Consider the following 27,120-nt stretch of genomic DNA (forward strand, 5'->3'; position numbering starts at 1 on the left):
GTAAATACAATATAGCAAGTAAAACACTGGAATGGTAGATTTGCAGTGGAAGAATGTGCAAAGTAGAGATAGAAATAATGGGGTGCAAAGGAGCAAAATAAATAAAAAAATACAGTAGGGAGTGAGGTAGTTGTTTGGGCTAAATTATAGATGGGCTATGTACAGGTGCAGTAATCTGTGAGCTGCTCTGACAGCTGGTGCTTAAAGCTAGTGAGGGAGATAAGTGTTTCCAGTCTCGGAGATTTTTGTAGTTCATTCCAGTCATTGGCAGCAGAGACCTGGAAGGAGACGCGGCCAAAGGAAGAATTGGTTTTGGGGGTGACCAGAGAGATATACCTGCTGGAGCGCGTGCTACAGGTGGGTGCTGCTATGGTGACCAGCGAGCTGAGATAAGGGGGGACTTTATGGCAGATTGGCCAGACAGAAAGCACTCCTCAGTAAAATGCACATGACAGCCCGCTTGGAGTTTGCCAAAAGGAACCTAAAGACTCTCAGACCATGAGAAACAAGATTCTCTGGTCTGATGAAAACAAGATTGAACTGTTTGGCCTGAATGCCAGGCGTCACGTCTGACGGAAACCTGGCAACATCCCTATGGTGAACCATGGTGTTGGCAGAGTCATGCTGTGGGGATGTTTTTCAGCGGCAGGGACTGTGAGACTAGTCAGGATTGAGGCAAAGATGAACGGAGCAAAGTACAGAGATCCTTGTTGAAAACCTGCTCCAGAGCTCTTAGGACCTCAGACTGGGGGCGACGGTTCAACTTCCAATAGGACAACGACCCCAAGTACACAGCCAAGACAATGCAGGAGTGCCTTCGGGACAAGTCTCTGAATGTCCTTGAGTGGCCCAGCCAGAGCCCGGACTTGAACTCGATCGAACATCTCTGGAGACACCTGAAAATAGCTGTGTAGCATCGCTCCCCATCCAACCTGACAGAGCTTGAGAGGATCTGCAGAGAAGAATGGGAGAATCTCCCCAAATACAGGTGTGCCAAGCTTGTAGCGTCATACCCTAACCCTAAACCCTAACCCTAATGTAATATTTCAGTTTTTTATTTTTTATAAATTAGCAAAAATGTCAACTGTTTTTGCTTTGTCGTTATGGGGTATTGTGTGTAGATTGATGAGGGCAAAATACCACTTAATCAATTTTAATGTGGAAAAATTCAAGGCGTCTGAATACTTTCCGAATGCACTGTAGCTTTGTTTCACCTTATAGTATATCTTAATGCAATGACCTATACATTTTTTGGGCAGATTATTATCAAAGACTTATCAACAGCTGTAACAAGTTGTCCAGTGTAGGAAATCCTCACTGGTGCCCTAGTTTGTCGCACGACCCATACAAGGTCACATTTTTAGAAAGCAGTGGAGGAGACAAAGCTCTGATTTAAAGCAAGAGAAGGTGTATTTGTTGGCTCTTTTTCTGCTCCAAATATCACATTTCAGCACCCTACTCTCACTAGTGTTGAGATGATTTCTGAGGGGCCTCTGGAAGTCAACCCAAAAAATGTTCCAAAAACTTTTGGCTTGAGAGTGCAGACAGAGTAGTGTGAACTGAACTCTCTCCACCCTCTACCCGACTTCCCCTCCCAGTCCCTATCCCGGTCCTTTGGTCCCCCAAGTAAACTGCTCTTTTGGGAATCTGTAGCAGATTAAGATTGATGTCATTGTCGGTCGGAGTCTTTTCCTCAATCTTCCCCTCCTTCCCTCGTCTTGGTCTTATTCATCTTCTCATGACCACCAGTATAATTACATCAGCTAGCTCCTCAACTGAACCGTCCCCAGAATGAGCTGTTTACTTTGGGCCGCTTGCCTCTGGCTACTGTGGCTGAGCGCTGATCCCCATAGTACTCAGCGGGGGCAGCCACACAGTCACCAAACTCAACCAGGCGCGCGCCCGCCAGCCCTGCTCATCCAGGCTCCCACCCAGCCGCCACACGGCCGCCGCGCTTCTTCCAATGCGCGACCGCCATAACCGCGTCGTCCATATGACCAGCCTACCCATGCTTTCTCTCGTTAGTAGTGGTAGCTAGAACAGTAAGACATCAACTCTTGTTGAGGAAAATCATAATAATCATAATTCATTTTAGTAATGGGTTTGGATGTATGAGGAGGCATTAAGCTGGCTCTGGATGGTCATAGCTACCACATTTTGTTTTCCCTTTGCCCAAAGGCTGAGGAGGAATGAAGTGGCGTTTTTTCATTGAGACTTTCCCCCATACTAGTGGGTATACAGTGTATTATGTCAAAACAAGCTCTACTGTTTTCAGTTTTAATGTCACGTGCACAAGTACAGTGAAATGCCTTTTTAGCAAGCTCTAGTGTAGTTGTGTTTCCTTCAGGAGAGTGACACTAAGACTTGGAGGGAGCAGAATCAACAACCTCTGCATCCTTCAAGACAGTTGCTTTGCGAAGGTGTTGTAAAGTTCACAGTTAGCCATTGTTATGTAAATGCAGCTGAAAAATACCCTGGACCTGGGCTTGGCCCAATGTCAGGGCAAGTCCGCCATAGCCATGTCCCAGTGAGACAGGGGTGCCGGTCAGCGTAGAAGAAAAAGTCTGAGTCTTTTGGGTAAAACACTGGGATAAATCCTCATTGCGAACTCAGCAAAAGAATCATCTGCCACTGCCTTGTGCAAGGGAGGGGAGAGGTATTTGTTTACCAACCGCCCAGGCTGCCTGTTGGGCCTCAAAGACACATAATATATTCCTTCCAGTTGGGCTGATCATGTGTAGTGTTGGTTGGTTGCAGGGCCCCTGCCTGCCTGCCAGCCAGCCATTCTCAGGCCCCTGGGCCCAGGTGCTTCCTGTCTACAATTTGGAAAAGCGTGAGTGAGCCCATGATGGGCCAAGTCAACCATGAGCATTATGCCCTCCCTGCTCCAAGCCCCATGGGATCGGCAATAAGGCTTTAAATATCCAACTCTATTTTCTCTCTCTCTCTCTCCCTCCCTTTCTGTCTTTCCACCTCTTTTTCTCTCTTGTAATCAGTGATGGCAGATACATTTGTCACTAACGTCGGTGCAGGGAGTGAGCTGAAACGTTAAGTGGAGATCCTTGTAGCTCCTCTCCGTCTATTTGTTTGGCTGTTTCCTACTGCTGAGGTGTTGCTTGTGATGCTGGTAAGACATGCTGATTTTACCCATGAATCCTATCTTGGGCTGTGCTGTCGGTGTGTTGTTCTGTGGCTGTTCCCTGTGCCTTTCTGCTCCCTGTGCTGTTCTTGTTTTGGAAAGGAGCTCTCAGGTTCTTTCATGCGTGTGCACACAGCGTACATGCATAATGTAGAAGTTGTGTCCAGAGTGCACGTTCGAGGCGTAGAATATTCGAGCAAATATTTTCACAAGTGAGAGGGGATTTACGCGGTTTTGTGCCAGCTGTGGCAGTACCGTAAAACATTTATATGCTCCCTGAAAAATGCATTTTATGTGTAACTGAAGCTGTCGCCTGTTAAACGGAGCCTCAGTCGACCTGTTAGAGCCGTGCGTTTTTCACAGGAATGATTCTTATCCAAAGGGAGAAGATGGGAGACTGAGCTCTATGTTTGAGGATCATTCTTGACATCAGTCCAGCTAGTCTGGAGCAACATCAGTGGCAGAGGGGTAGAGAGCCTCCTAGTGGCCACAGTCTGCACTCACAGCCTCAAACTCAGCTCTGGTTCTAAAAGTACTACTTCTATATCAACTAAAAAAATAAAAGTGTAAATCAATTACAGCCAAGCTTTTGGATGGTTGTCTTAGTCTTGATGATTTTTGTACCTGTTTTACATACATTTTTGTGTTGTCTGAGATTTATGAGACAACAGCTAACTAACTCTCCCCGTACGTACACAGTTAATTTAACTCGCTTATATTTTTATCTCTTGACACATGAGCGTTTAACATAACAAGGTATGATTTATGACCACCATGAAAGGTATTATTTTCGGTCTCCAGTAGAAGCTTGAGAATAAGTGAGCCGCTCAGCTGTCAAATCATGGTGGAAACAACAGCAGGCTTTTGGTTTTGGGATCCTCCCTTCAGCCAGCTCCTTGCCTCTCCAGAAGGACTCTTTCACCTTGGCTGGTTCTGGTTTTAAAGAAGGGGGCAGAACATAGAATAGCATTACTTGTCTGGCAGACAGCAGGCAGGACTTGTTTGTTTCAGGGCTGGTGTCATCCAGGAGGCCTGGCGCTGTGTAGAGGACTAGCTAGCCGGGGCAGGCTAGACAGAAGCGTCGGTACATTAACTGCTCATAAAATAGCTGATGTCACTCATTCACAGCCTGGCCCCAGTTGTCTCGCGTTTTGATTGGTCCTGACGGGGTATTTCCATGGTGATGGGGGCAGTTAAGGTGGTGGTGTTTACTTCAGTCTGCAGCATACCCAACTAGTCTGCCTAGCCTGACGCCAGCCAGAGCTGCGTCTGCGTGTGCTGCTGATAAGAGACTGCATGCCACCGCTGCACAGTGACTGTTAAACCCTGGCCTAACCCAACCTTAGGAGTTCGTCTCAGTTAGACAGAGAGGGCTGTTTGCTCCAACCAGGCTGCACTGTCTAAAGAGTATAATAAATAACCTGAAAGGACAACTGAACTACTCAATTCAGGCCAGTTCCCTCGAGTATTTTTCCCACCAATCTGTTGACCTGCTTTGAGAAGGAGAATTGAAGATTGAAGCCCGTAGATGGACCTTGCTCGTTTGATTGCACTCTTCCAGTTAAGTACAGTGTCTCTACTTAACCTCCTGCTCTCCTCTCTGTGAAAGAGTGAAAAATAAAAGACCAGAGGTCAACTACAGTTCACGTGCTGTCACTGTCCTCTGGGGTGACCTTAAACCGATTGTCACCACTCCAGACTGCTCGTTTCAGACTATGACCTTAAGAACATACATAGACAGGCTGAACGGGTTCATGAAAGCGTCAATTCAGTTTCTGCTGAATGGTCTCTCTATCACCTCTGGCCGTGTGGTGGTGGACAAATGTAGAATTGCATTGGAACTGGCGTCTTTCTCCCATTCTCATGCTGTTCTAGTTTACCCACAGCATTCGAAAGACGTGTTTAATCAAATAAATATTTGGGGACATTTTATACATTTATTTTACACGTTTACAATTTCACCGTCTTCGCCTTTTCAATTCGGCTCTGTGTTGGCTCCAGATCTCCAGATAGCTGTCCCGCGGCAAGGCCAGGCCCAGGAACAGCTGTGGAAACAGCACACAGTGAGCTGTAGCGACTAGCGAGGGGGATCTGGCGTGCTGGATCCACGCAGCTCTGTGGAGATGGAAGTTTTCATTTCCTCGGGATATAGCGTCGGCTGTTTGAACAGGTGGTGGAGGAATCCTCCTGGGACACCGGCTCCACTCATGTCGTCCAGTTTTGGACTCCTCTCTTCAGCATCGCATTCCCTAGCCAGCAGCACAGACGAGCAAAGCAGAGTAGGCCCTGCACAGAGCAGAGCAGCACAGGGGCCCACTCTTCCCCCTTCTGCTCTGCAAGTCCTCTCGTGATTGAGAGGCGTCACGCTCCCAGCCCACTCCCGTCCCAGCCCGTCCCACATGGCAGGCTCCAGAAGAAAAAGCCCAACCAGACGCGTCTCCTAATGCGTTTCCAGTCCCCCCTGTCATTGGGGTTATTACTGCTGTGTGCAGCTGGGCTGTGCTGGGACTGGGGACCTGGGAGCGCCTGTTAGGGGGGAAAGTGAGCATCTGAATGCTCTAATTACAAGAGGAGGGGATGTGTGTGGGACTGGCTGTGTGTTTTGTGTTCTTACCCCCAGGGGCGGGGATGCACACTGCCTGAGTCATACTAGACTGGAGCCATTGCATCGTGTCTCTCTCTCCCTCTCCTCCCACTGCTTACACAACCAGCTGGGCTACGGAGATACACAAACACAGAGAGACATAGATTTACTCGATGGAGAGAGGAGTGCAATGCGGAGGATGAAAAGGGAGGAGGAGGAAGAAGGGGAGGAGGAAGAGGGGAGCGTGCGAGGCCCTGGGTAGATTTATGGCTTGCTGTTGAATCTAGCAGGTAAATACCAGGGAGGCCCTCCTCCCTCCCACCTCCCCCGGAGGAAAAGGCTCTGGGATTAGGCCACTTGTTGAAGCTGTTTGCACAGATTCTCAGTTCGGTACAAAATCCTGCAGGGCAGGACCTGTCTCTCCACCACTCCCACTTCCACTCTCACTTCTTTTTAGTCTGCCTGTCTGTCTGTCCGCCTGTCTGTCTGTCTGGTTTTCCTGTCCCTGTCCCTCTTTCGATCTCTTGATATCACAGTGTCATTTGAAATGTCAAAGAGCGAGGCAAATGACCGAATGCTTTGACCACATTATGCTTAAAGAATTGTGTTGAACTCTATTTTGCTTTCTATTACCTGATTATTACCATTCAGCCTTTGACTGCGTGAGCACACTAACACGCGTGGCCAATAGGTGGCGGTATGACCCTATAGAATCTGTGCTTCGTCTATTAGTTTCCAGAGAGAATATTTTCACCTTGCCCTCATTTGATCCGACTCCCTCAGCCAAAAGGTATCTCGTTAGTGCAGTGCACATTTAAATACACCATTGGGTGCTGTAAAGTGCTGTAAAGTGCTGTAAAGTGCTGTAAAGCATTTGCCAGACAGTTGTTTTCTCCCTCTGCTGTCTGAAAGACATTAGTATTTATTTACTGGTAGAATGCAAGGTTTCGGTGCTTTAGATCATTTGTGTCCAGGACGTCTGGAGCATAATACATACGCCTAGGTGAGCATAATAGACTGGCTGAACACGCCCTTATTGATTCAAAACAGGTGTCCATTGGTCACAGGCGCTGGCTGTCATATGATTATCTGATATCCTGTTTGCGTGTGGGTCATCATTTGCTCAGACGGCGGAAAGTGAATTCCTCTAACGGGGGGTAGAACACCATCAACGTGTAAACAAAGACCTCCAGACGAACTGATAGCCCGTGTAGCACTGTTGCACATGCTGTAGATGTAATCCAGTACGTTTGCGGAACTGTGTCTATAGTGTGGTGTTGAGGCAGTGTCAGAACAGCAGCTCTGTTCCAGTTCTCCTCTGTTCCAGTTCTCCTCTGTTCCAGTTCTCCTCTATTCCAGTTCTCCTCAGTTCCAGTTCTCCTTTGTTCCAGAACGTGAGCAGGATCCACAAGGCACTTTTAACCCCAAATGAATCCTCTTCGTGTGGATGGTGACGCCTCAACGTTCGTCCTAGTGTTTCTCAACTGGACCCTCTAAATGGGCTGACCTGGTAGGTGGAATACTGGAAGGCCAGGCATCTATCCCCCCTCACATGACAAGGCCTTCTATGATGGAAAGTGGATACAGTCATCTCTGAGGGTAGCTCAGAGCAAATGTAGCATAGTCAGAGCGGAAGGCAGAGTCTGAGATTTTGTAATGGCAGAAAGGCATATGAGCTCTCAATAGCCTTTCTCACCGTCAAGGTTTGTTTGAATGTATATTTGTTTATATATATATATATACATATTTATATTTGTCTTTGCCTGTCTAAGTGTGGATATCCGCTGGAAGCAGGGGTGCTAAGGGGTGCTACAAAATCAGAATTCAAATAAAATATGAATAATAAAACAAGTGTTTTTTTTAAACAAAATTAGTGCACTGGGCCTTTACTAGTCCTGTATTAGCAGACCGATATAGCCATCTGTAGCGCGGGAACACATAGGGTGTGCCAATGTACATATGTGTTAGTGTACATGGGTGGGTGGATGCAGATGTGTTTAAGTGTGGGCTAAAGTTCAAGAGTGTGTATTGGTTTGTGTGACAGTAGGAGTGTATGTACAGTACGTGTGTTTTGGCATGAGGGAGAAAGGCTCACCAGGCAGATTTGTGATGTAATCAGGAGTTAATCTGTTCCCTGATGCTTGCTGAGCGGCTCCAGTGCCACAGGGGCCGCAGCACAACCCCTTTTCTGCAGGAGTTGACCTAGCCCTATCCTCAACCCTCGCCCTCAGCCCTCAGAGCCCATTTGAACTGATAATCTCATCAGGAGAGTGAGGGCACTGAGAGAACAAAAGCTCTACTTCACCTGAGCCCTCACACTCAGTGCACATCAAGAGCTTCATTTGACCCCACTGGATGAATGGGTGGATGGCTGGAGTAATCACATTGCATAACTGAGCCCAGCAGAGCAGTAGAGTGGCTGGGCTGGTTGAGCAGGAACCACTACTGTGCTGGGGCTGCACACAGAGGTGAACAGACTGGCCATGGCTCACTCATTTCTTATTATCATTCAGCTGACTCAGGCATTGATCATCCACAATATTGGTTAGTTCCAAACAACAAATTGGTTGGTTCCGTTGTATGGTTCCAAACAACAAAGTATTTTAATGTTTTTTTTTATCACTCCAGCAACCCAGATTTCTTTGGTTTTCATTCAGAAAAGGTACGATTTCTAGAAGCAAATAAATGGATGATGTGAACTGACGAATGGTGAGGTGAATTCTAGACATTTGGAGCTTATATTGAATATTGGGCTGAAAAGCTTGAGCTGAGAGTATTTTGATGAAATATTGTTCATTCCTCTCAGAATGTCTGCCCTCCCGCCATCTCTGTATGCCTTTATCTCTGAGAATAAAAGACCACAAAAACCCCACGAAGACAGCATAGTCTTAAGAGGAACATCTTCAATGGACCGTCTTCCCCTTCACAAGAGGCCCGGAGCACTTTTCGGATCCAGGTTGCCATAGTGACGGACAGTAACAGTGCATGTTTCCTAGGCAACTTTCCCTGGTTCTGCCATGCAGGGTACATTAGTATTATTGTTCGGTCTTCTCAGACTCGGTCTACCCACTCAGAAGCCCAGAGACACACACACACACAGGAAGCTGTCTGAGAGGAAAGCTCTTCATTCGAGTGTGAACAGGAGGTCAGTGATTGTGGTTGTTTGGAGCTAGCATGAGCATCTTATCATACTGGCCCTTTCCAGCCATCAGTGTTGGAGTCCCATCTAAGCCCTAGCCTTGTAGCCACATCCGTCTCCATACTCTGTCGTGTTTGTGTGGCCTGACAATGAAAGTCTGCGGAGTTGCCCAAAGGGCACACAGTTCTGGCAACTCTCTCTGAGACTACACTTCTTCCAGAAGGAAGATTCAAATCCATTCACTTTGTCCGTGTCCATGTGGCAGCGGAGTCGTCTTGTTGAGTTATGGTGAGGTTTAGTCGTGGCTTTCTGTGCTCACCTGTTTGCCTCATTAGGGCCCAGTGTCTGATGGCGCATGAAGGAGCAGCATCAAAGCAGAGTGGCCTGGCAGTAATGAGAGGCCTTGTCATCCTGTGCAACTCAATTAGCCCAGACCGGCCAGTCCCTCAGGAAGACTAATGACACCCCACTGGGACCACAGACCCCCGTAGGGAGAAAGAGGGTGTGGGTTTAGGGAGGCTGTGGTGGGGGGGTGGTGACAGGTACCAAATAGTTCCGTCTTCACTCTGGACTTCTGAAGTAACTAACCTCAGTACATAACACAGAGCACCATATCCACACATTGGAAAATGCAAGGCCCTACAACACAGTGGGATCTTTACAGACATGGCACTGGTTCTCATGCTTGAGTATCTATAATTCATGTTATCCCTTAGGATCTGTTCGATAGTCAGTCAGAGATTACACCTCTCATCGGTGGTCTGCGTATTCCTAGGCGATCCTATAGTTAAACTGTTCACTTTCATTACTGTTATCTTGGCTAGTGATGGCTGTGGCCGGTCAGGCTCCGTGGCCCCACTGACCTTGCTGTCTACTGGTTCACTCACCAGCCAGCACACTGAGCTGTGATTGGCACATAATAGAGCCTCTATTCTAACATTGATATTTTTCGGTCCATTGGCTTTTCAGGTGAGTTCGAGTCCGTGTGAATGGTTTAGCGATAGCTGACAGTGAAAGATAAAGAGCCACTCTTGAGTGTGAGTGGACTGATGAAGAAGACTTGGTAGTGTGCTGCTCCTGCTATGAGGTTGACAGATGGCGGTGGAATCGCCTGTATGACCCCTCACAGAACACCAAGCCAAGCTTCTGTTGTTTATTCAACCTTTCAACCTCCTGTGTTCAGAAATACGTTCTAACTATCCGCTTGTGGAGATACGGGTTTCATTTTGATTCAGTTCTTTATTGAGGATGTAGTCTTTCAAGTGGTGCTTTGCCCGCCTAGAGTGTGGCTTCCCGTTGTGGTGTAGCCCGTCGATGGCAGAGTCTGTGTGACTTGTTTGAGTAGCATCTCATCTCAAGCCATCTCTGTAAGTCCATGGTGCTTGTCCCAAGGAGCCAGCTGCTGGAGGTCTCTCATTGTTTTAAAGGGACGGTTGGGGTAACCTGCTGGCAGGGACAGGGCTGTGGCCTGGGACCCCTCACCTTATCGGACCCCACCACGAGCCCACGGGACCTCTGTGTCAGGGGCCACAGCATGAGTGACAGGTACAAAGTAACCATTCTCTGCTGTGGGGTCCCGGGGAGAGGCGGAGACGCCGCCCCTGTCACTCACCCGTCCCGGGACAATGATGTGGGCGGGAAAGGCGATACCCTTGCCTCCTTTGTCTCCTTATTGAATTACAGCACAGGTTGTCTTTGTGTACTCAGAGAGTAATTGAAAACGTGACAAAAGAGGAGGGTGGAAAATGGAGGATGTGCTCCAGCGCACACAGTCAGTCAGTGAAAGGAGCCAATGAAAGTGAATATCAGGGCATGGCATTCAGTGCTGAACGCAGGGCTCAAGTGATCCTTTTTGTAGGTGTAAAGTCTGGATGGAAGCGGGCTGTTAGGTGATTGGAGGAATTGTGCCATTCTCTAGAGAAGTGAAGTCATGTTCAGGGCAGTTCGCTGCAGGCAGAACTTAACCTCATTGTGGACCTGGAATATAAAGTCTCCCAGTGGTCAGTTGGGATATAGGAGGATACTTAGGCCCACCCCCTCTCCTCACTGCTTGTGGTGAGTGGACAGTCAGCGATCACTTGGGGGAAAGCATTTACAATACTCTCACATAAACACACTTGTCTTGTGCGTTGAGCGTCAGCTCCAAGTAATCCTCGGCAAACACGTGCACCATAGAATTCCTCTATCCATCACAGATTTCCTATCTGAATGATGCAGTAACTTTTTGGGCGACCCCGACAAAATTCGCATAGAAATGAGAGTTATAAATCTTTCATTCTAATTTTTCGAAGAAGAGGTAGATCTGTTCTATGTGTGCTATTTCTATGCTTCCCATTTTTTTAAGTTTCATTCTTGCATCTTTCATCTCAGTTTTGTATACCAGCTTCAAACTGCTGAAAATACAATATTTTTTGTTATGGAAAATATATTTCACAGTGGTTTAGATGGTACAATGATTTTATTTTGTCTCAAACTATTAGAATTTTAGAAACCAGGAAATGGTCGGAGCGATTTCTTTCATAGTGCATTTTTTGTTGTTGTCTCAAATGTCTCATTTCAGCCATATTATATGATAGAACTCCAACCCAAACCTATTGAAAAGCTTTTTTCCTAGTAAAACACATTGGATCTATTTTAGGGCAGTATTCTACCCTCCCCTATCAGTCTGTAATGCCCCACTTCTGTCATGATGACCCTATTACACATGAGGTGTGTAGAGCACCGGGGAAAGAACCACAAAGCCCCACAGAAAATGACCCACTGCCGCAGGAAAGGGAAAGCGTGTGATTACATGACCATAACATGGAGCCGGACAAATAAGCACACACACATGCACTCAGGGGAAAGAGAGTGGGGTGCATAATGGTTTGCTCTCTGTGGGTACACGAACACATCAACGTGCCCTTTTCACATTACTCCCTTGATTACCTTAATCCTGCCTCTGTCATATGCACCAAGGGATCTGAGGGTCATAGGTCAAACCGTCCCCGTGATCGCTCTCTGCTCTCTTCCAAAATCACTGACTCCTCATTATACAACAGGGCTCTCTCTCTACCCCCTCTCCTTCTCTCATTCTCCCCCTTCCCCCTCCTACGCCCCCCTTTCACTGTCTCTCTCCCCCCTCTATCTCTCTTTCTCTCTCATCTTTGTAAATTAAAAATATATACAAGACCAGTCCCTCATCTCTCCCTTTAATGGAGCCAACAAGTCCTCTTCGCTGTGCCATAGCATTGTGTTCTGTAATGACAGCATTTGCGGAGCACTTCAGTGCAAAATGAAGTCGGAATTGGATGAAAACGGTAGGGCCAGGCTCTTTAAAACCAGACATATTTTTCTCCTATCCATTTGGAGAGAACAGGGGGAAGCATAGGCTAAATGTGTGGGCTTATTATTTTCAATCAAACACTTCTCTCTAAGGGTCTGTGGTGGAAATAGCACTCAGGGAATGACAGTTTTACTAATGACATGGGGCTCATGAAAGTGTACCGCACCTCAATGGGGAAAACAGCACTTTATGGCAATTTTACCATCCCCAACCTGAAGTGAAATGCTCTCTGAGATACAGGGGCTTGGAAATGGATTGGCTTCATCCAGCATCTTGTATTGATTTAAATGCCATCTCTTTTTTTTGTCCAATCTCTGGAACATAACCAGCTAATGGTCACTCATTATGCGAAAGACTGAAAGACACATGGCAAAATTACTTCCTGTGGAAGACTGAATAGCAAAATTAGCTGTGTTGTAAAAGCATTACGTTTCATAAGTGTATGTGGGAAATTAACAAGGACATTGCAAGCATTCACCTGTTTCCTATTTGCATTTTTGTTATGGATTATAAACCCCCCACACAGTATTTGCATACATTAACGATTGAATGCAAACATTATTGTTTAACAGGTCACCAGGGCATTAACAGTTGAGGCGTTACACATTGACAAACTAAGTGCATTAGCCTTCACTGTAAGTGAAAAGAGTTGTCAATGTATTCAGTAATGACGTCTGTTGCAAATTCATTTCCCATTTCCACTAAAAAGATTAGTCGATTCTCTCTAAATGCAGTAACCTTTCTGTTATCTGGGGATCAGGGGGAGAGGGAGGAAGTAGAGTCATGATAAATTGGACTTTGATACTCTGGGAGTTGCTTATTGAATTCACTTATCTGCCAAACGATGTTAGCATTGTGCTGAACAGATGTGTCAGGGCAGGTCTAGGCTTAGATAGAGGGTCCGGGATGGGGAGGAGAAGTGGAGGGACTGGATTAGATAGACCAGTCTGTTACTGTTTGTCCCAGAGCTCCGTTCTTACACTATGTGACTATCACTGGGAAAGGATAACACGTAAAGTATCATACTTATTATAACAAGTAATTATGCAAAAGGTTTACTAATAACCCTATGAGGTCTAGCCAGTGACAGTGTGTGTTACGGTAGAAGGTTTGGGTTCCGTTACTGTACAGTAGTTTAATCCAATGCATTATGGGAGTAATCAGTCTCGTCGCAAAACCAGATTGCCATGGGTAATCTTCAGAAAGCTCCGGGCTCACTGGATATACTTTATTCAATGCAATTGTGATGATTTCCCAGCCTCAGGGAAAGCTATGGAGAATAAAACAATGACTTGTCTCTACATGTGTGACTGCCCTGGAGATGACAAGGATGAACTTCTCTGCCTTCCAATGTTCTATCTGGTCCCAGATGTTTTTCCATTCTTCAAAACAATATAGAAACTAGTATTGTCTTTGGAGAGACCAAGCAGAAACTGTCTGTAAGTTGGTGTATGTTTGGTGGCGTGTTCAGCCTGTGTACAGGACAGGTATCATTCATGGTGATGTTCAAATGTGTCTATAGGTCAGGTATGACTCATTTCAGGACATTATTGTCAATCATATATTTGTCTTAACAGACTCACCTGAATAAATAAAGGTTAAATAAAAAGACATTAAAGCATTCTAAAGAGAAGGGACATCTACCTCACTTTGAAACTGCTTAGTGACTCAACAGGGAGGATGGGAAATCCCCTCTACTGCTAGCTAGGCCACACAGAGGTCACTGTTCGTCTGCTGGCTGAGGGACTAACAGGGAGAGGGGTCGTTAATTTAAAGATTTACTGACTGTCCCCGTCTTTGAGTTAGCCCAGTTAATGTTTCAATTTCATTAAATCTTGTGAAGTAACACAGACAGGCAGCTTTGCACGTAGAAAAAAATATTGTTTCTCTACTTCGGCAGCAGCCCTCATTCGTCATTGTTGACTTGTTGGTCGTTAGCCTAACTCTCTGTCCTAGTATAGAAGCCTGTGATGTCACTGTCATGTCAGTTACTCACCTGTCGATGAGGTCACCCCTCAATCAGACTTTTCATTTCGGAGAGCACTGTAACGTAATGAGATGGACTCCTGAACATGGATCTGTCCAATATCTCTCCATCACAGCCCCTGAGACAGACAGTCACCATGGGACACAGACCTGCCGATTTAGACCCTCAGTGGTCCTGTCTCATTCCACACCCAAGACATTGAGCTCTGTCCACTCCACGCCCTTGGCTGTAAACCCACCGACACAGCCAGGAGTGCTGATGGGTCTGGGAATGAGCTTGTGACAGGAGTCAGTGTCCAGGCCAGAACTGAGAGGGAGAGAGTCCCTGTGGCTATGGAGGCTGCAAGGTGCCCCACTGCCTACCTAACTGTAGCAGTAGGACCAGGCTCATAGTACAGGAGAGGGGCGACGGGGATGAAATATGAACTCCTTGATTATCGCGCCTAATAACTGTGTTGACAAGTTGCATGAGTTACCTTCGGGAGGCATGTTGTGACATTTGGAAAATTAGCTGTAAATAGTGTTTTATGATACCTTGCTGAGGACAATCGACAGCCCGGCTTTTTATTTGTAGGAAAGGTTAGGTGGCGATTTTAGTGGCCCTATTATGGCCGTTAATTCTTGTGGGACGAGAGGTCTTGTGTTTAGCTGGAGTCGTGCCAGGGCTGGAGACATATTGGATCTGTCAGCCCCCTGGCCAGGGAGAATCCATTACCTCCGTCATCACCACAACCAATTTATTTACATTCAAATCCATCTTGATCCCTTGTGTGAACGCCCATCTCTCTCTCTCTCTCTGACAGACTGCAGCTTATAGCCAAGTCACTCTATTAGAAGGATCTTGGGGCCTTGTACTCTCCAGTGTGTGAACACTGTTTATTTTTTTTTAAAGCTAACATACTCTGAAACTGTTGGATTTGTTGTTTTCCTGTGAATGTGATATTTTCGTATCAAATATGGCATTTGGTGGTTTTGTGCTTTTTGTAGAGCGACTTTGTTTCATTTTCCCATATCCCACAAGATGGCAAATATAGAGGTAGACCCTGCTGAATACATAATGGAAGACAAACAGTGATATGGAGAGGAGCTGAGACTTTAACGCTATGTGTTGCTGTTTGGTTTTCTAACTCCTCTGGGAGTGGGAAGGTATCTCAGAAACATGTCTTTGGCTTTTTCACATTAGAGTTGCTAAGCTGCTTAGTTTGTGTACTCCATGAATGGAACCTATTTATACGTTATATTTGTTTAGGCATATCTGGTTATTGATACAGTTATCATATGCATGGTTTTCTCCCAAGCCAACAAAATAAACTACCATACTGTACAGCGGTGGTCACCAACCGGTCGATCTCCAAGGCATTCCTAGTCGAATACCAAACCTTTCTGTAAAACAAAAAAACATTGATCTAGTCAACCTTGCGTTCCTATTTTCTGTAGCCATTTCACGCTGTTGGCAGTAGGTGCACTTGATTCAGCAGCCCTAGCACTGAGAAAGCAAAGTGTTCCCATTTTGAACCATTTCATGTGTCTGAAGGCAGAACCCCCGCCTACCCGGCAGGCCCAGAGAGCAAATCAAGTGCACCTATAGGCAAACCGCTGGCCAATCAGATAGCTCTCGAAGGCACAGCGAAGTTGATACTGTGAAATTTCCAAACTTTTAAAACCATGGCTAGAGAGAGACTCAACGAATACAGCGAAAAGCTGGTGTTTTTATGAGTAAGTTCATAACTAAGTTGTTATTCAGCACTGTCAAAGCTATAAAATGTGTGTTCTCCCTACTTCCACTCACGCTACAACCAGCACTGCAGCTGCAATGAAGGAGTACAGCAAAGTGTTTCCATAAGCTTGTGTTGTTATTATTAGTGGCTTGTCTTTTTTAATATCGAGGAATATTTAACTTCTCTGGTCATAGGAGTAACCACATGAATTGGTGCATGAGGCAGAAATAATGCAGTGCGACTTACAGTTGAAGTAGGAAGTTTACAAACACTTAGGTTGGAGTCATTAAAACTCGTTTTTCAACCCCTCCTCACATTTCTTGTTAACAAACTATAGTTTTGGCATGTCGTTTAGGACATCTACTTTGTGCATGACACAAGTAATTTTTCCAACAATTGTTTACAGACAGATTATTTCACTTAGAATTCACTGTATCACAATTCCAGTGGGTCAGAAGTTTGCATACACTAAGTTGACTGCCTTTAAACCTCTTGGAAAATTCCAGAAAGTGATGTCATGGCTTTAGACGCTTCTAATAGGCTAATTGACATAATTTGAGTCAATTGGAGGTATACCTGTGGATGTATTCCAAGGCCTACCTTCAAACTCAGTGCCTCTTTGCTTGACATCATGGGAAAATCAAAAGAAATCAGGCAAGACCTCAAAAAGAATTGTAGACCTCCACAAGTCTGGTTCATCCTTGGGAGCAATTTCCAAACTCCTGAAGGTACCACGTTCATCTGTACAAACAATAGTACGCAAGTATAAACACCACGGGACCACGCAGCCGTCGTAACGCTCAGGAAGGAGACACGTTCTGTCTCCTAGAGATGAATGTACTTTGGTGAGAAAAGTGCAAATGAATCCCAGAACAACAGCAAAGGACCTTGTGAAGATGCTGGAGGAAACAGGTACAAAAGTATCTATATACACAGTAAAACGAGTCCTATATTGATATAACCTGAACGGCCGCTCAGCAAGGAAGAAGCCACTGCTCCAAAACCACCATTGAAAAAAGCCAGACTACGGTTTGCAACTGCACATGGGGACAAAGATTGTACTTTTTGGAGAAATGTCCTCTGGTCTGATGAAATAAAAATAGAACTGTTTAGCCATAATGACCATCGTTATGTTTGGAGGAAAAAGGGGGAGGCTTGCAAGCCGAAGAACACCATCCCAACCGTGAAGCATGAGGGTGGCAGCATCATGTTGTGGGGGTACTTTGCTGCAGGAGGGACTGGTGCACTTCACAAAATAGATGGCATCATGAGGCAGGAAAATTATGTGGATATATTGAAGCAGCATCTCAAGACATCAGCCAGGAAGTTAGAGCTTGGTCGCAAATGGGTCTTCCAAATGTACAATGACCCCAAGCATACTTCCAAAGTTGTGGCAAAATGGCTTAAGGGCAACAAAGTCAAGGTATTGGAGTGGCCATCACAAAGCCCTGACCTCAATCCTATAGAAAATGAGTGGGCAGAACTGAAAAAGTGTGTGCGCGCAAGGAGGCCTACAAACCTGACTCGGTTACACCAGCTCTGTCAGGAGGAATGGGCCAAAATTCACCCAACTTATTGTGGGAAGCTTGTGGAAGGCTACCCGAAACATTTGACCCAAGTTAAACAATTTAAAGGCAATGCTACCAAATACTAATTGAGCGTATGTAAACTTCTGACCCACTGGGAATGTGATGAAAGAAATAAAAGCTGAAATAAATCATTATCTTAACTATTATTCTGACATTTCACATTCTTAAAACAAAGTGGTGATCCTAACTGACCTAAAACAGGGAATTGTTACAAGGATTAAATGTCAGGAATTGTGAAAAACTGAGTTTAAATGTATTTGGCTAAGGTGTATGGAAACTTCTGACTTCAACTGTACGTTTTTTGCCATCAGCTGGAAGATGATGCCCCCGTTTCTTAGTGGTGGGAGGGGGGAGTGACGGTGAGCCTCACTGCTGCTCCTTCCATCAGACTGACCGTCAGATGTAGGCCATCAGTCCAGTTAAAAAAACGAAGCTGTGCCTCACGAGTAGTAAAACAAATGATCAATTACCAGTGTGATCATATCCCTACATGTTTTCAATATAGTAAAAATGTCTGTCTAGCAATAATCAACAACCAACTTGACAGACCTTGAAAAATTATAAAATAATTATGTGCAAATATTGTACAATCCTGGTCTTAGAGCTCTTAGACTTACCCAGAACGACTCACAGCTGTAATTGCTGCCAAAGGTGATTCTAACATGTATTGACTCAGGGATGTGAATACTTATGGAAATGAGACAATTATGCATTTCATTTTCAATACATTTAATCAATTTTGAATTCTGATTGTAACACAACAAAATGTGGAGTAAGTATGAAGTATGAATACTTTCTGAAGGCAGTGTAGTCTGTTTAAACAGCAGCAAGCTTCCAATTCAAAATCTATTCCGAATAGGCTACGGAAAGATGGAGTCTCCCATCGGTATTCCCATGTCATTCCCAACAACTGGTATTAGGTCTAGACCTAAGCTGTGTAAGTCTGTTTATTTTATCGGTTTCTTAACTTGTCTGTTGACCAAATTCTTGAGATTAGAGGATTTTTATGTGGGGATTTTAGGACGGTAAATACAGTCCGTGATGGCCAACGATGATTGCTGTATGTGTGTTGTACACAGATATTTAAATAGATTTTGGTAGGCTATTTCAATAACTCAGGTCTAACACGTTATAATAGCCTAATAAATATACAGAGTCACATTCAGGTAAGACGTTTTGATCTCTGTATACTATCGGAAGGAGCAGATTCTGAGGTTTGCCAAACAACTCTTCAATGAGTGGATGAGCTCTGTTCTATAATCAAACTTTTTTACAGAATGGCCGCAATTCCATGCTTTCCACACATGGGCACTCGACACTCAAATGCACAGTAACATAATTAAACTCAAAATATGTGAAATTTTAGCTTATGTTGTTCAGGAACTAAACCCTTCTCATTTCAGGGTTCGGTCGGTATTTCACGTATTTTCACACAGACCCGAGGTCCGTGGCCACCAAACGGGACCCGACCCAGATCCAAGGGTCAATTAAATAATTTTGGACCCGACCCAGGGTGGACCCGTGAAGACCTCTACTCCACACACAGAATGACTCCACTCAAATGACAGAAAGATGGCATCATTAGTTCATCTCCCCTCTAATTAGACAGTTGTGGTGACTGTGATTCCTGTTGCTGGCCTCTGTCGGTGGGGGATCTGTGGATCACAGTCACCAGCAACGTGGAGCTGACAGCTGTCTGATGAATTATGCACAGACTAGGGTTCCAGGGATGGACACACACACACACACACACACACACTCATAGGCCTTAACAGCCTGGCTTTTAGTGTAGCCATTTTTAGATGTATAGATGTAATATTTGTACCCGTTGATTCTTGAAGAATATAACTTAGAAATGCCTCGTGAGCTTAGTTCAACTGTCGTACCAGAATATAAGCTTCTTTTACTCCAATGTTTGCAAACAAAGTAATTGTAAACCAACACTGTAATAGTGACTATATAGCCTCAAAACATGGTTTAAACTATACTTTTGAAATCGTGGAAGTCCTTGCCTCCATAGCTCTGTCTATGAATTTGAGAGTGGCTACATTTCTCCAGCCCTATCCCTCAGCTTTATACTGACACGGGGGGCAGCTTTGTTATTGTTTCAACTGCTGATTTTCCTTTTGAGGAGAGAAACTTATTAAAGTACCCCCTCTTCTCACTCTTCCTCACTTTCCTTGTACTTCTTCTTTCTTCTTCTCCTCTCACACCTGTTCACCTGGTGTCCCCATGATTCATAAAGCCAGAGCCGAGCGGCGTAGTTCCTCCTTCTCACATATCCTCTACAGATTAAGGGGATGATGTGTAGAGCCCAGACCCCATGGCCAAAGTCAACTCAGGGGTGACGCCACTAATCTCTCCCCATCATGGGCCACACCGCTGTGGGAACCTGTGGGATTATGACGATCCCTCTCTCCTTTCGACTGCCACAGACTAGTCTCAGCCTGGTCAGGCATGCCTTGTCTGCACGGAGGTGACACTGAATACATCAGCCATTTATTCATTTAGATATCTCTTCTTCACTATTGCCAAACCCCCCCTCCTCCTAGCACCTCTGCTGGCATCTGGACAGAGCATTATGGAGTGTGAGAAGGACTGGACTCTTATCAACATCTGCCATCGTCTCCTGTTTCCTTCACGTGTTGCCACATCATCACTTCCACAGAACCAGTCTCAACATTCTGCTAAACCCCCTGTTTCTCTCTGATCTCCTCAGGTCATAAAAAGACCAAGACCAGTCGATTCGTCAGATAAAGAGACTGATAGCTTGACGTTTTCCAGCGCCGCGTGCTAAAATGCAGAGGTCATCTCCCATGAACTCAGTGGCATGGTGAAGAGACCCTGGTAGATCTACAGGGATATTGCTGTGCCCTGCAGCAGAAACACTGTTAAAGCTCAACAACAGATCAGCACTTAGACTGTAGAGGGGGTCAGCCGTACACTGTTAACCCTGGTGCACCTGTAGTAAACCTTCAATTAGTCTGAGCTGAGTGGGTGTTTAAGTGGCTGTCAGCCTGGCGCTTGTAAATACATGCCACCTGTATCCGTGTGGCTCATAGTAGCATGGAGATAACCTTCGCCTACAGCACATAGGCTGAGGAGGGACACACCCAATCAGGGTAAGCCTCACACGTGAAAGAACTGCAGGAGATACTGTACATACATATTATGTGATCTCTGGCCTCTTCAATCCAAATGTATCTTGAGAGAGAGCCTTGCAGGGAACAAGTAAGAGATAGACAGATAATGAGGGAATGTGTGGAAGACCGAGGGACCCCGAACCGGACCCAGTCAGTGAGCGTCGTAGGCAAGCAGCAGTGCTCCTCTGCGGATCCCTCTTTTTCCGTAAAAACACAACTGTTAAACTGGCCCCAGTGGGACCCCAGCAGAGCGGAGCGCTACAGAGCCTTGCTACAGAGACACCATGAATATGAATGACCCAGTCAAGCATGGAGCTACACAGCACAAGGGACCCACACTTTTGAAGACCCCATAGCTAGTGAGGGAGGGGACATGGGTTACCTCTGCCCCTTCCTCTATCCAACCCCCCCCCCCCCCCTTTTTGGACTCCTCTCCAGAGCCTACATATCAAGACGCTGTTTGAAGCCTGTTTAACTCCCAAAAAGGGCTCTTGTTTAGCGTCACCATGCACAGTGGGGGGCATACTGTTGTCACAGCAACTATAAATGAATTGGACATTTGATTAATGCAGTGCTCTGACATGGCTATTATTTCCATTGTCACAATCCCTTGTGAAAAAAATATGAATAACATAAAATCAAGTCTACATGTTCCTTTGTCCCATCCATATTGTTTCTATGTCAGTCTATGTGGTTCATTCTTCAGAGTGAATAGCCCTGGATAGGGGACTGGGCTTTCAGTGCCTCTGCCCATCAAACTCTGGAACCCCCCCCCCCCCCCCCCAGACGCTCGCAACTCTGACTCTAATCATCACCTTCAAAAACAGACAAAAAAACAACTTGTTTAGTCTGGCTTTCCCCTCAGTTTAGGTTAGCTCTTAATCGCTAGCTTAGTTTAGTTTATTAGGATCCCCATTAGCCACTGCACATGCAGCAGCTACTCTTCCTGGGGTCCACAGCTTAAGCTAAGTAGCTTTTATTGCTATTTTTCTTTTGTCTTATCCTTGTTTAGTTTTTTACTCTCTTGCTGAACAGTGTCCTCGGGTTTCTTGACAGGCGCTTTGAATCCCATGTATTTTTATTGCCTACACTGAGCATCCACCCTAGTAGAGCCTGTTTATCAGCACACTGACCACTGGGACGATACAAGCTGTTGGACTCCACACAATAAGACTGATTATAATAACAGCTCCTGCAAAAAGAGCTTTCAGTTTGCCTGTGGCAGGTTCTCCTTATAATAAGACTCTATAATCAGCTCTGTAATATTATCATATAGTTTCTGTTGTTAATGTGTGCAGCCCAAAGTGGTGGGATTTATTATTAAGAGATTATCCATAGCCAGTCCCCCAATGGTTAAATCTCTGCAGATGGATAAGGAGCCTGGCTGGATCCTATAGAATGAGAACTGCAGGGGTTTGTCTTTCTCTGAAGGAGGATCCCATTGGAGCAGTGTCATGGCCCATGGTGGAGCAGGCCTGGGAGGCAGTGGTGAGGGAAGCAGATGGGGATAGGGATAGGGAAGCAGCGTCGACAGACAGATAGGGATCAGTGGAAACGTCTGGCCTGAGGAAACGCTGGGCTCATGTACCACTATCAACACCAGCCACCACCCAGGGACCCAACCAGCCATGTAATGTAGACAGGTATGAATCTAGCCAAAAATGTTCTATGAATGAGAGCAGAGCAGACATGGGTTATGGGACGGGGCCCCGTTGACCAGTGTCTGAAATAATATTTCCTTTCGCGATAACCCCCACGTCTGACAGACGCAGGAATGACGGCCCTGTGTAAGTAGAAGCATGGGTAAATATCAAGAATAAGTAGATGTCTGATGTTATGGTTCACATATCACATCATCTGTCACGTCATCACATCGTTTGCCTTGATGTGTTATTAACCTTTGCCAGTGTACTGACGTGAGCATAGCGGTGCCATTTTCCCAGCACTCCCCAGCAAAGTCCTGGATGATCGCTGACTGCCAAGTGACATCAGGCTGGATGGGCCAATGTGTCACTAATTGCATGAGCAGAGCAGGGGAGGAGAGGAGGAGGGGCTACGGCAGCCCCGCTCAGACAGGGGCATTCTGTTTCTGGGAGGTCCGTGCCACCCCTCATTGTCGAAATAAAAAAGGCCACCCGGCGCCCCACTATCTAACTCTAATTGGCATTACGGTTTGGTTGGCTGCGTGGCACCAGAGCGGGCACCAGAGCCCATGCCAGGTCTGCCACACTGGAGACGTAGCCTTTGTCAGCTCAGGCGATGGAAAGGGTAGCCTGTGACTTAGGATGGGGACGCCACCGAGGACCCAGAGAATGGCATGTCACTTGCCATCAGTTGCTCCATTGGCTGAAGCTTCCCTCTAAGTTTTAGGAAGCTAGGGTAAACATACCATCTCTTTTTGTTGGACTGTTTGTTTGGCTGTCGGCCCACCCATTAAGATAATTAAATGGGAAAGAATAATTCGGCTTTATCCTGCGAAAGCATATGACAAAGGTCATGGTGGGAAAAAATAATGGAACCGGGAACATGAAAAATTCCCTCTGTCTCCTTTGTTTTATCTCAACCTCTTTTATAGAGCGTTTCTGTGGACTTTGTGTCTAATCCAACATTGGAGATGGTTGCCTCTTTGTGGCTCTGTGCACATGGGACCCGGGTCATTGTCACCCCACTGAATGATTCAGATGTAATGTCTGGAAGGGTTAAGACTGACGAGCTCTGGCCCCAGGAGAGGAAGTCATGTTTGTTTGCAGCGACTACAAAAAGCCTCCATGTCACTCACTTTGTCCTCGACACAATAGACGTAATGATTGTTAATTAATGAAACTTCAGCTGGCATCGTCTGTGGTTACCCCCACTCCTCCCCCTTTTACCCCCCCCCCCCCCCCCCGGTCGTATTGGGGCAGTACCTCATGAATATTCAGTGAGTGGCTGCTTAATTTGCATGAGGGGGTATATATAGGCTGAGCACAGAACGGAAGAGACTCAGAGAGTGAGGGAGTGTGCGTGCGAGTTAGTGAGAGACCGACTGAGAGCAGAGCGTGCTTACTCCTACTCAGACACACGCGCACGGCTGGCTGCGCTGCCTTCATATAAATCCTGCCAGCTAAACCTATTTCCTTGGAGAGTGGGAGACAGAGCAGACTGGTCAGTGGCTCATCAGCTCCATGTGAGCCAGTAGCCCAGAGAGAGACAACCTGCCTGGCTGACTGGAGGGGAAGACCGGATGGTGAGATTCCTCCACCATGGGATGCAGCCTCTGTACCCTGCAGAAGCCTGAGGAGCAATACAAACTACTCTATGAGGTCTGCCAGGTACTGTAACCACTTCTGCCTTCTCCTGGACGGCTGAACTTTCAGGGCTGTTAAATCACTGCAATAACATCTGCTAAACACGTGTATGTGACAAATACAATTTGATTTGATACGAGAAGTCAACTCAGAAAGTGTAGAGGTTCTGCAAAGGGACGTAGGATGCAGACGTTTCGTTGTCTACTGCTATGTAAATGCATTACATCTGTGTAAGAACTGATTTCTTCACTAGCTGGGATATTTCCGTTTGTGGTTGTAGTGTTTCTCTGGTGTTGTAGATTTTGGTTTCTTTGTGTTATAGTGTTTCTGTTCTGTGCATTGGCTTCTCTGCTGGTTTCATCCCAGTGTGGCGAACAGGGTGGGAGTAGAGTGTTGTTGCTGCCTGGCTGGATAGTGGGATCTCCTCTGGTGCTGCAGTAGTGTGAACTCTGGGTGTGGGGTCAGGGAGCGGTGATGAGGAGGTGTAGTTAAAGGAGGGCTGATGATGAAGTTGACAGCTCTCTGAATGTGTCTGTTAGTGTGTGCTGATCACAACCCACCTCCTCATTGTCAACAGACTGCTGACTCAGCCACTTCTGACTTTAACCCCTGGTTGACTCTTACTTTCGGTTTATGTTTAACACTATAATGCGTAGTCTGCACATTTTTTTCCTGAGATAATAGACAAGAGTTAGTTGTTTTCAACCAAGTTTATTTAACAATGAGGAATGTATCATCCCTTGTCCCAATGTTTATATAATTAGCAGCCTTAATTTGAATGAAAAAGTTCAAGCCTACAGAAAATAAATGTATTAGTACCCATCAAGCACACAGGGATTTCCTGTTGTAGGATGAAAGGCACTTCTGATTCAGTGTATATATTACCAACATTGAAAAAGATCACTTGGACATTGTACAGCCTGGGATAAAACCAGGAATAAAGGGGAATGGTAGAGTGGGGAACCAAATGGCTCGTCAAGCCCAGTCAGTCTACTACATCCCTTCTGTCCTCAGATTAACCTACTATGCTAATTCACAGTAGTTACTCTGTCTGGAAGGGAGAGAAGAGCCTAATTTATTACACGTTGATCGAGCCAGCAGTGAGGGACTATAGTTGACTATCATCATTTTAAAATGTTTGTTATGATGGGAAAGAGAATGAATGGGGATGACAGCCCTAGTCATAGTCTGTTCTCTCTGAGTCCAAGAGGCTTCTAAACAGCTTCTACCCCTAAGCCATAAGACTACTGAACATCTAATCAAATGGCTACCTGGACTGTTTGCATTGCCCCCCCCCCCCCCCCCCCCTTTACGCTGCTGCAACTCTCTGTTATTATCTATGCATAAGTCACTTTAAAAGCTCTACCCAAATGTATATATTACCTCAATTACCTCGACTAACCGGTGCCCCCGTTCATTGACTCTGTACTGATACCCCCTGTATATAGCCTCACTAATGTTATTTTACTACTGCTCTTTAATTATTTGTTACTTTATTTCTTATTTTTGGGGGGTGTTTTTCTTAAAACTGCGTTTTTGGTTAAGGTCTTCCGAGCAAGTGTTTCACTGTAAGGTCTACTACCCCTGTTGTATTCAGCGCATGTGACAAAAACAATTTGATTTGACAGACATTCAGCATGTAGTTTGCTTTCTGTCCAGAAGGGGGTGCTTCAGATCAAACACATGACCATTCCCTGTAGTCAACGCATGCTTTTTCACCGTCTTTCTTCACGGACAGTAGGCCTACTATATTCATCTTAAAGCAGGTGTGCACTACCACTGAACATACTGTACTAATAAGAACAAAGCTAGACAGCGTGTCAGCAGACAAAGTTTAAGCTCCAAGTGTCTCACTCTGACAGACTGGGTTTTAGTCTTGTGAGCAGAAACAAAGGAATGTTTCCTAGCTTTTCGTTTTTCTCCGTGTTCTTTTCTGAAGAGTGTTAGCGTATTGCAGTCAATGACAAGCCCGTTTAGTGAGGGAGGTGCTGCAGTGTAGCAGGCTGCGTGTTGGCTGGTTTAGATAAAGCTACTGTATGAACAAGCGCTGTATGCATCTTCCTCATTATTCCCCAAAAAGATGTTCTGTTCCGTCCCATTAGCGAGAGATGACAGTATTTGGTCTGCAAATCACCCTGCTTTGATCATTCCAGGTCTGCTTCAGAATGACTAAAAGGTAGGAAAGGGGTATGTTTTTGTGATGCTAAGTGGATTCTGGGTTTTGGTAAATCAAACAGCTGATGTGAAAGCCCCCTCTCCTTCTCTATTTACCCCCCCCCCCCCTTAAAAAAGAACATGGTACTATAGAAGGGCAATGTCCCTTTGTTCCTCTCCCTATTAAGCCACAGCCAGGCTGTCATTTTGCCTGTCAATTACTGTTGATTGGCAGGCTGTTAGCTGGGGGAATCCTACTGTTTCTCTTATGGCACCCTCCCTCCGCCTTGCCCATTATTCCTACCAGGAGGGCGAGCCACCTGAACAGACTGAGCCAGGCAGAGTAGACACGGCTGCTCCGTGTTTCACATCAAATCCTATTCATCACTGGTAGCTAACCTTGGACAAGCCCATTCAGCAACCCTTCCTCCTTCCCCGATCACATAGATCATGCGATTCAACTTGATACATCTTTTTGTATTGATGCACCTTGACTTTGAATGATAAAACAATAAAGAACAATGTTATCTGCCTTGGTTTCTCCGAGCCACTTGTTGGCTGAACGATGAAGCATTATCTCAATGTGACATTGCCAGAAAGGAAAAAGCTTAGCAATTTGATTAACCTTGCACATTAAAATCGTTTTTCTCTGTCTGCGGACAGTAGAAGAGAGGACATTGCTCCCGCCCAGTTTGTGTGGCTCTATTTCTGGCAGCCATCAGCTGATGGTGACAGTGGTGGTTCCAGACCATTTCAACTGGGGGGGCCAAGCTGGGGCCAGTTGTACTGTTAGAGGGGCCAGCTACATTCGACGTTATTGTTGTCACATCGTTTTCTTCACTGCATTGCAGGCATTAGCAGGCATTAGACCCTGTTCATAATCATCATCGTTACCACTGTCTAATAACGGATGTCAAAAAAGAACGATGGCAATAATTAGTTATGTAAAAATTATTTCATACTCCACATTTAGGGGGGCCACAAGGGGGTCCAAAATTGTTGTCACAGGGGCACTGGCCCCCCCTGCCCCCCCAGAACCGCCACTGGATGGTGAGA

At 45.7% G+C, this 27,120-nt stretch overlaps 1 protein-coding gene across 2 annotated transcripts in view; it reads left to right on the forward strand.

Annotated features, from left to right (window-relative positions):
• The window catches only part of LOC129815008 (E3 ubiquitin-protein ligase PDZRN3-B-like), a 126,366-nt gene that overhangs the window by 76,784 nt on the left and 22,462 nt on the right, over positions 1-27,120 (forward strand). The window contains exon 1 of one of the 2 annotated variants that reach the window (XM_055868258.1): positions 23,619-23,934. The exons of the other annotated variant lie outside the window; for it this stretch is intronic. Coding sequence (XP_055724233.1) covers positions 23,866-23,934 — 69 coding nt within the window. The 5' untranslated portion in view covers positions 23,619-23,865. Of the gene's footprint in view, positions 1-23,618; positions 23,935-27,120 lie in introns of those variants that run through there. 2 annotated transcript variants of the gene reach the window in all.

Source organism: Salvelinus fontinalis, chromosome 18, assembly GCF_029448725.1.
Source record: "Salvelinus fontinalis isolate EN_2023a chromosome 18, ASM2944872v1, whole genome shotgun sequence".
Classification (NCBI taxonomy): domain Eukaryota; kingdom Metazoa; phylum Chordata; class Actinopteri; order Salmoniformes; family Salmonidae; genus Salvelinus; species Salvelinus fontinalis.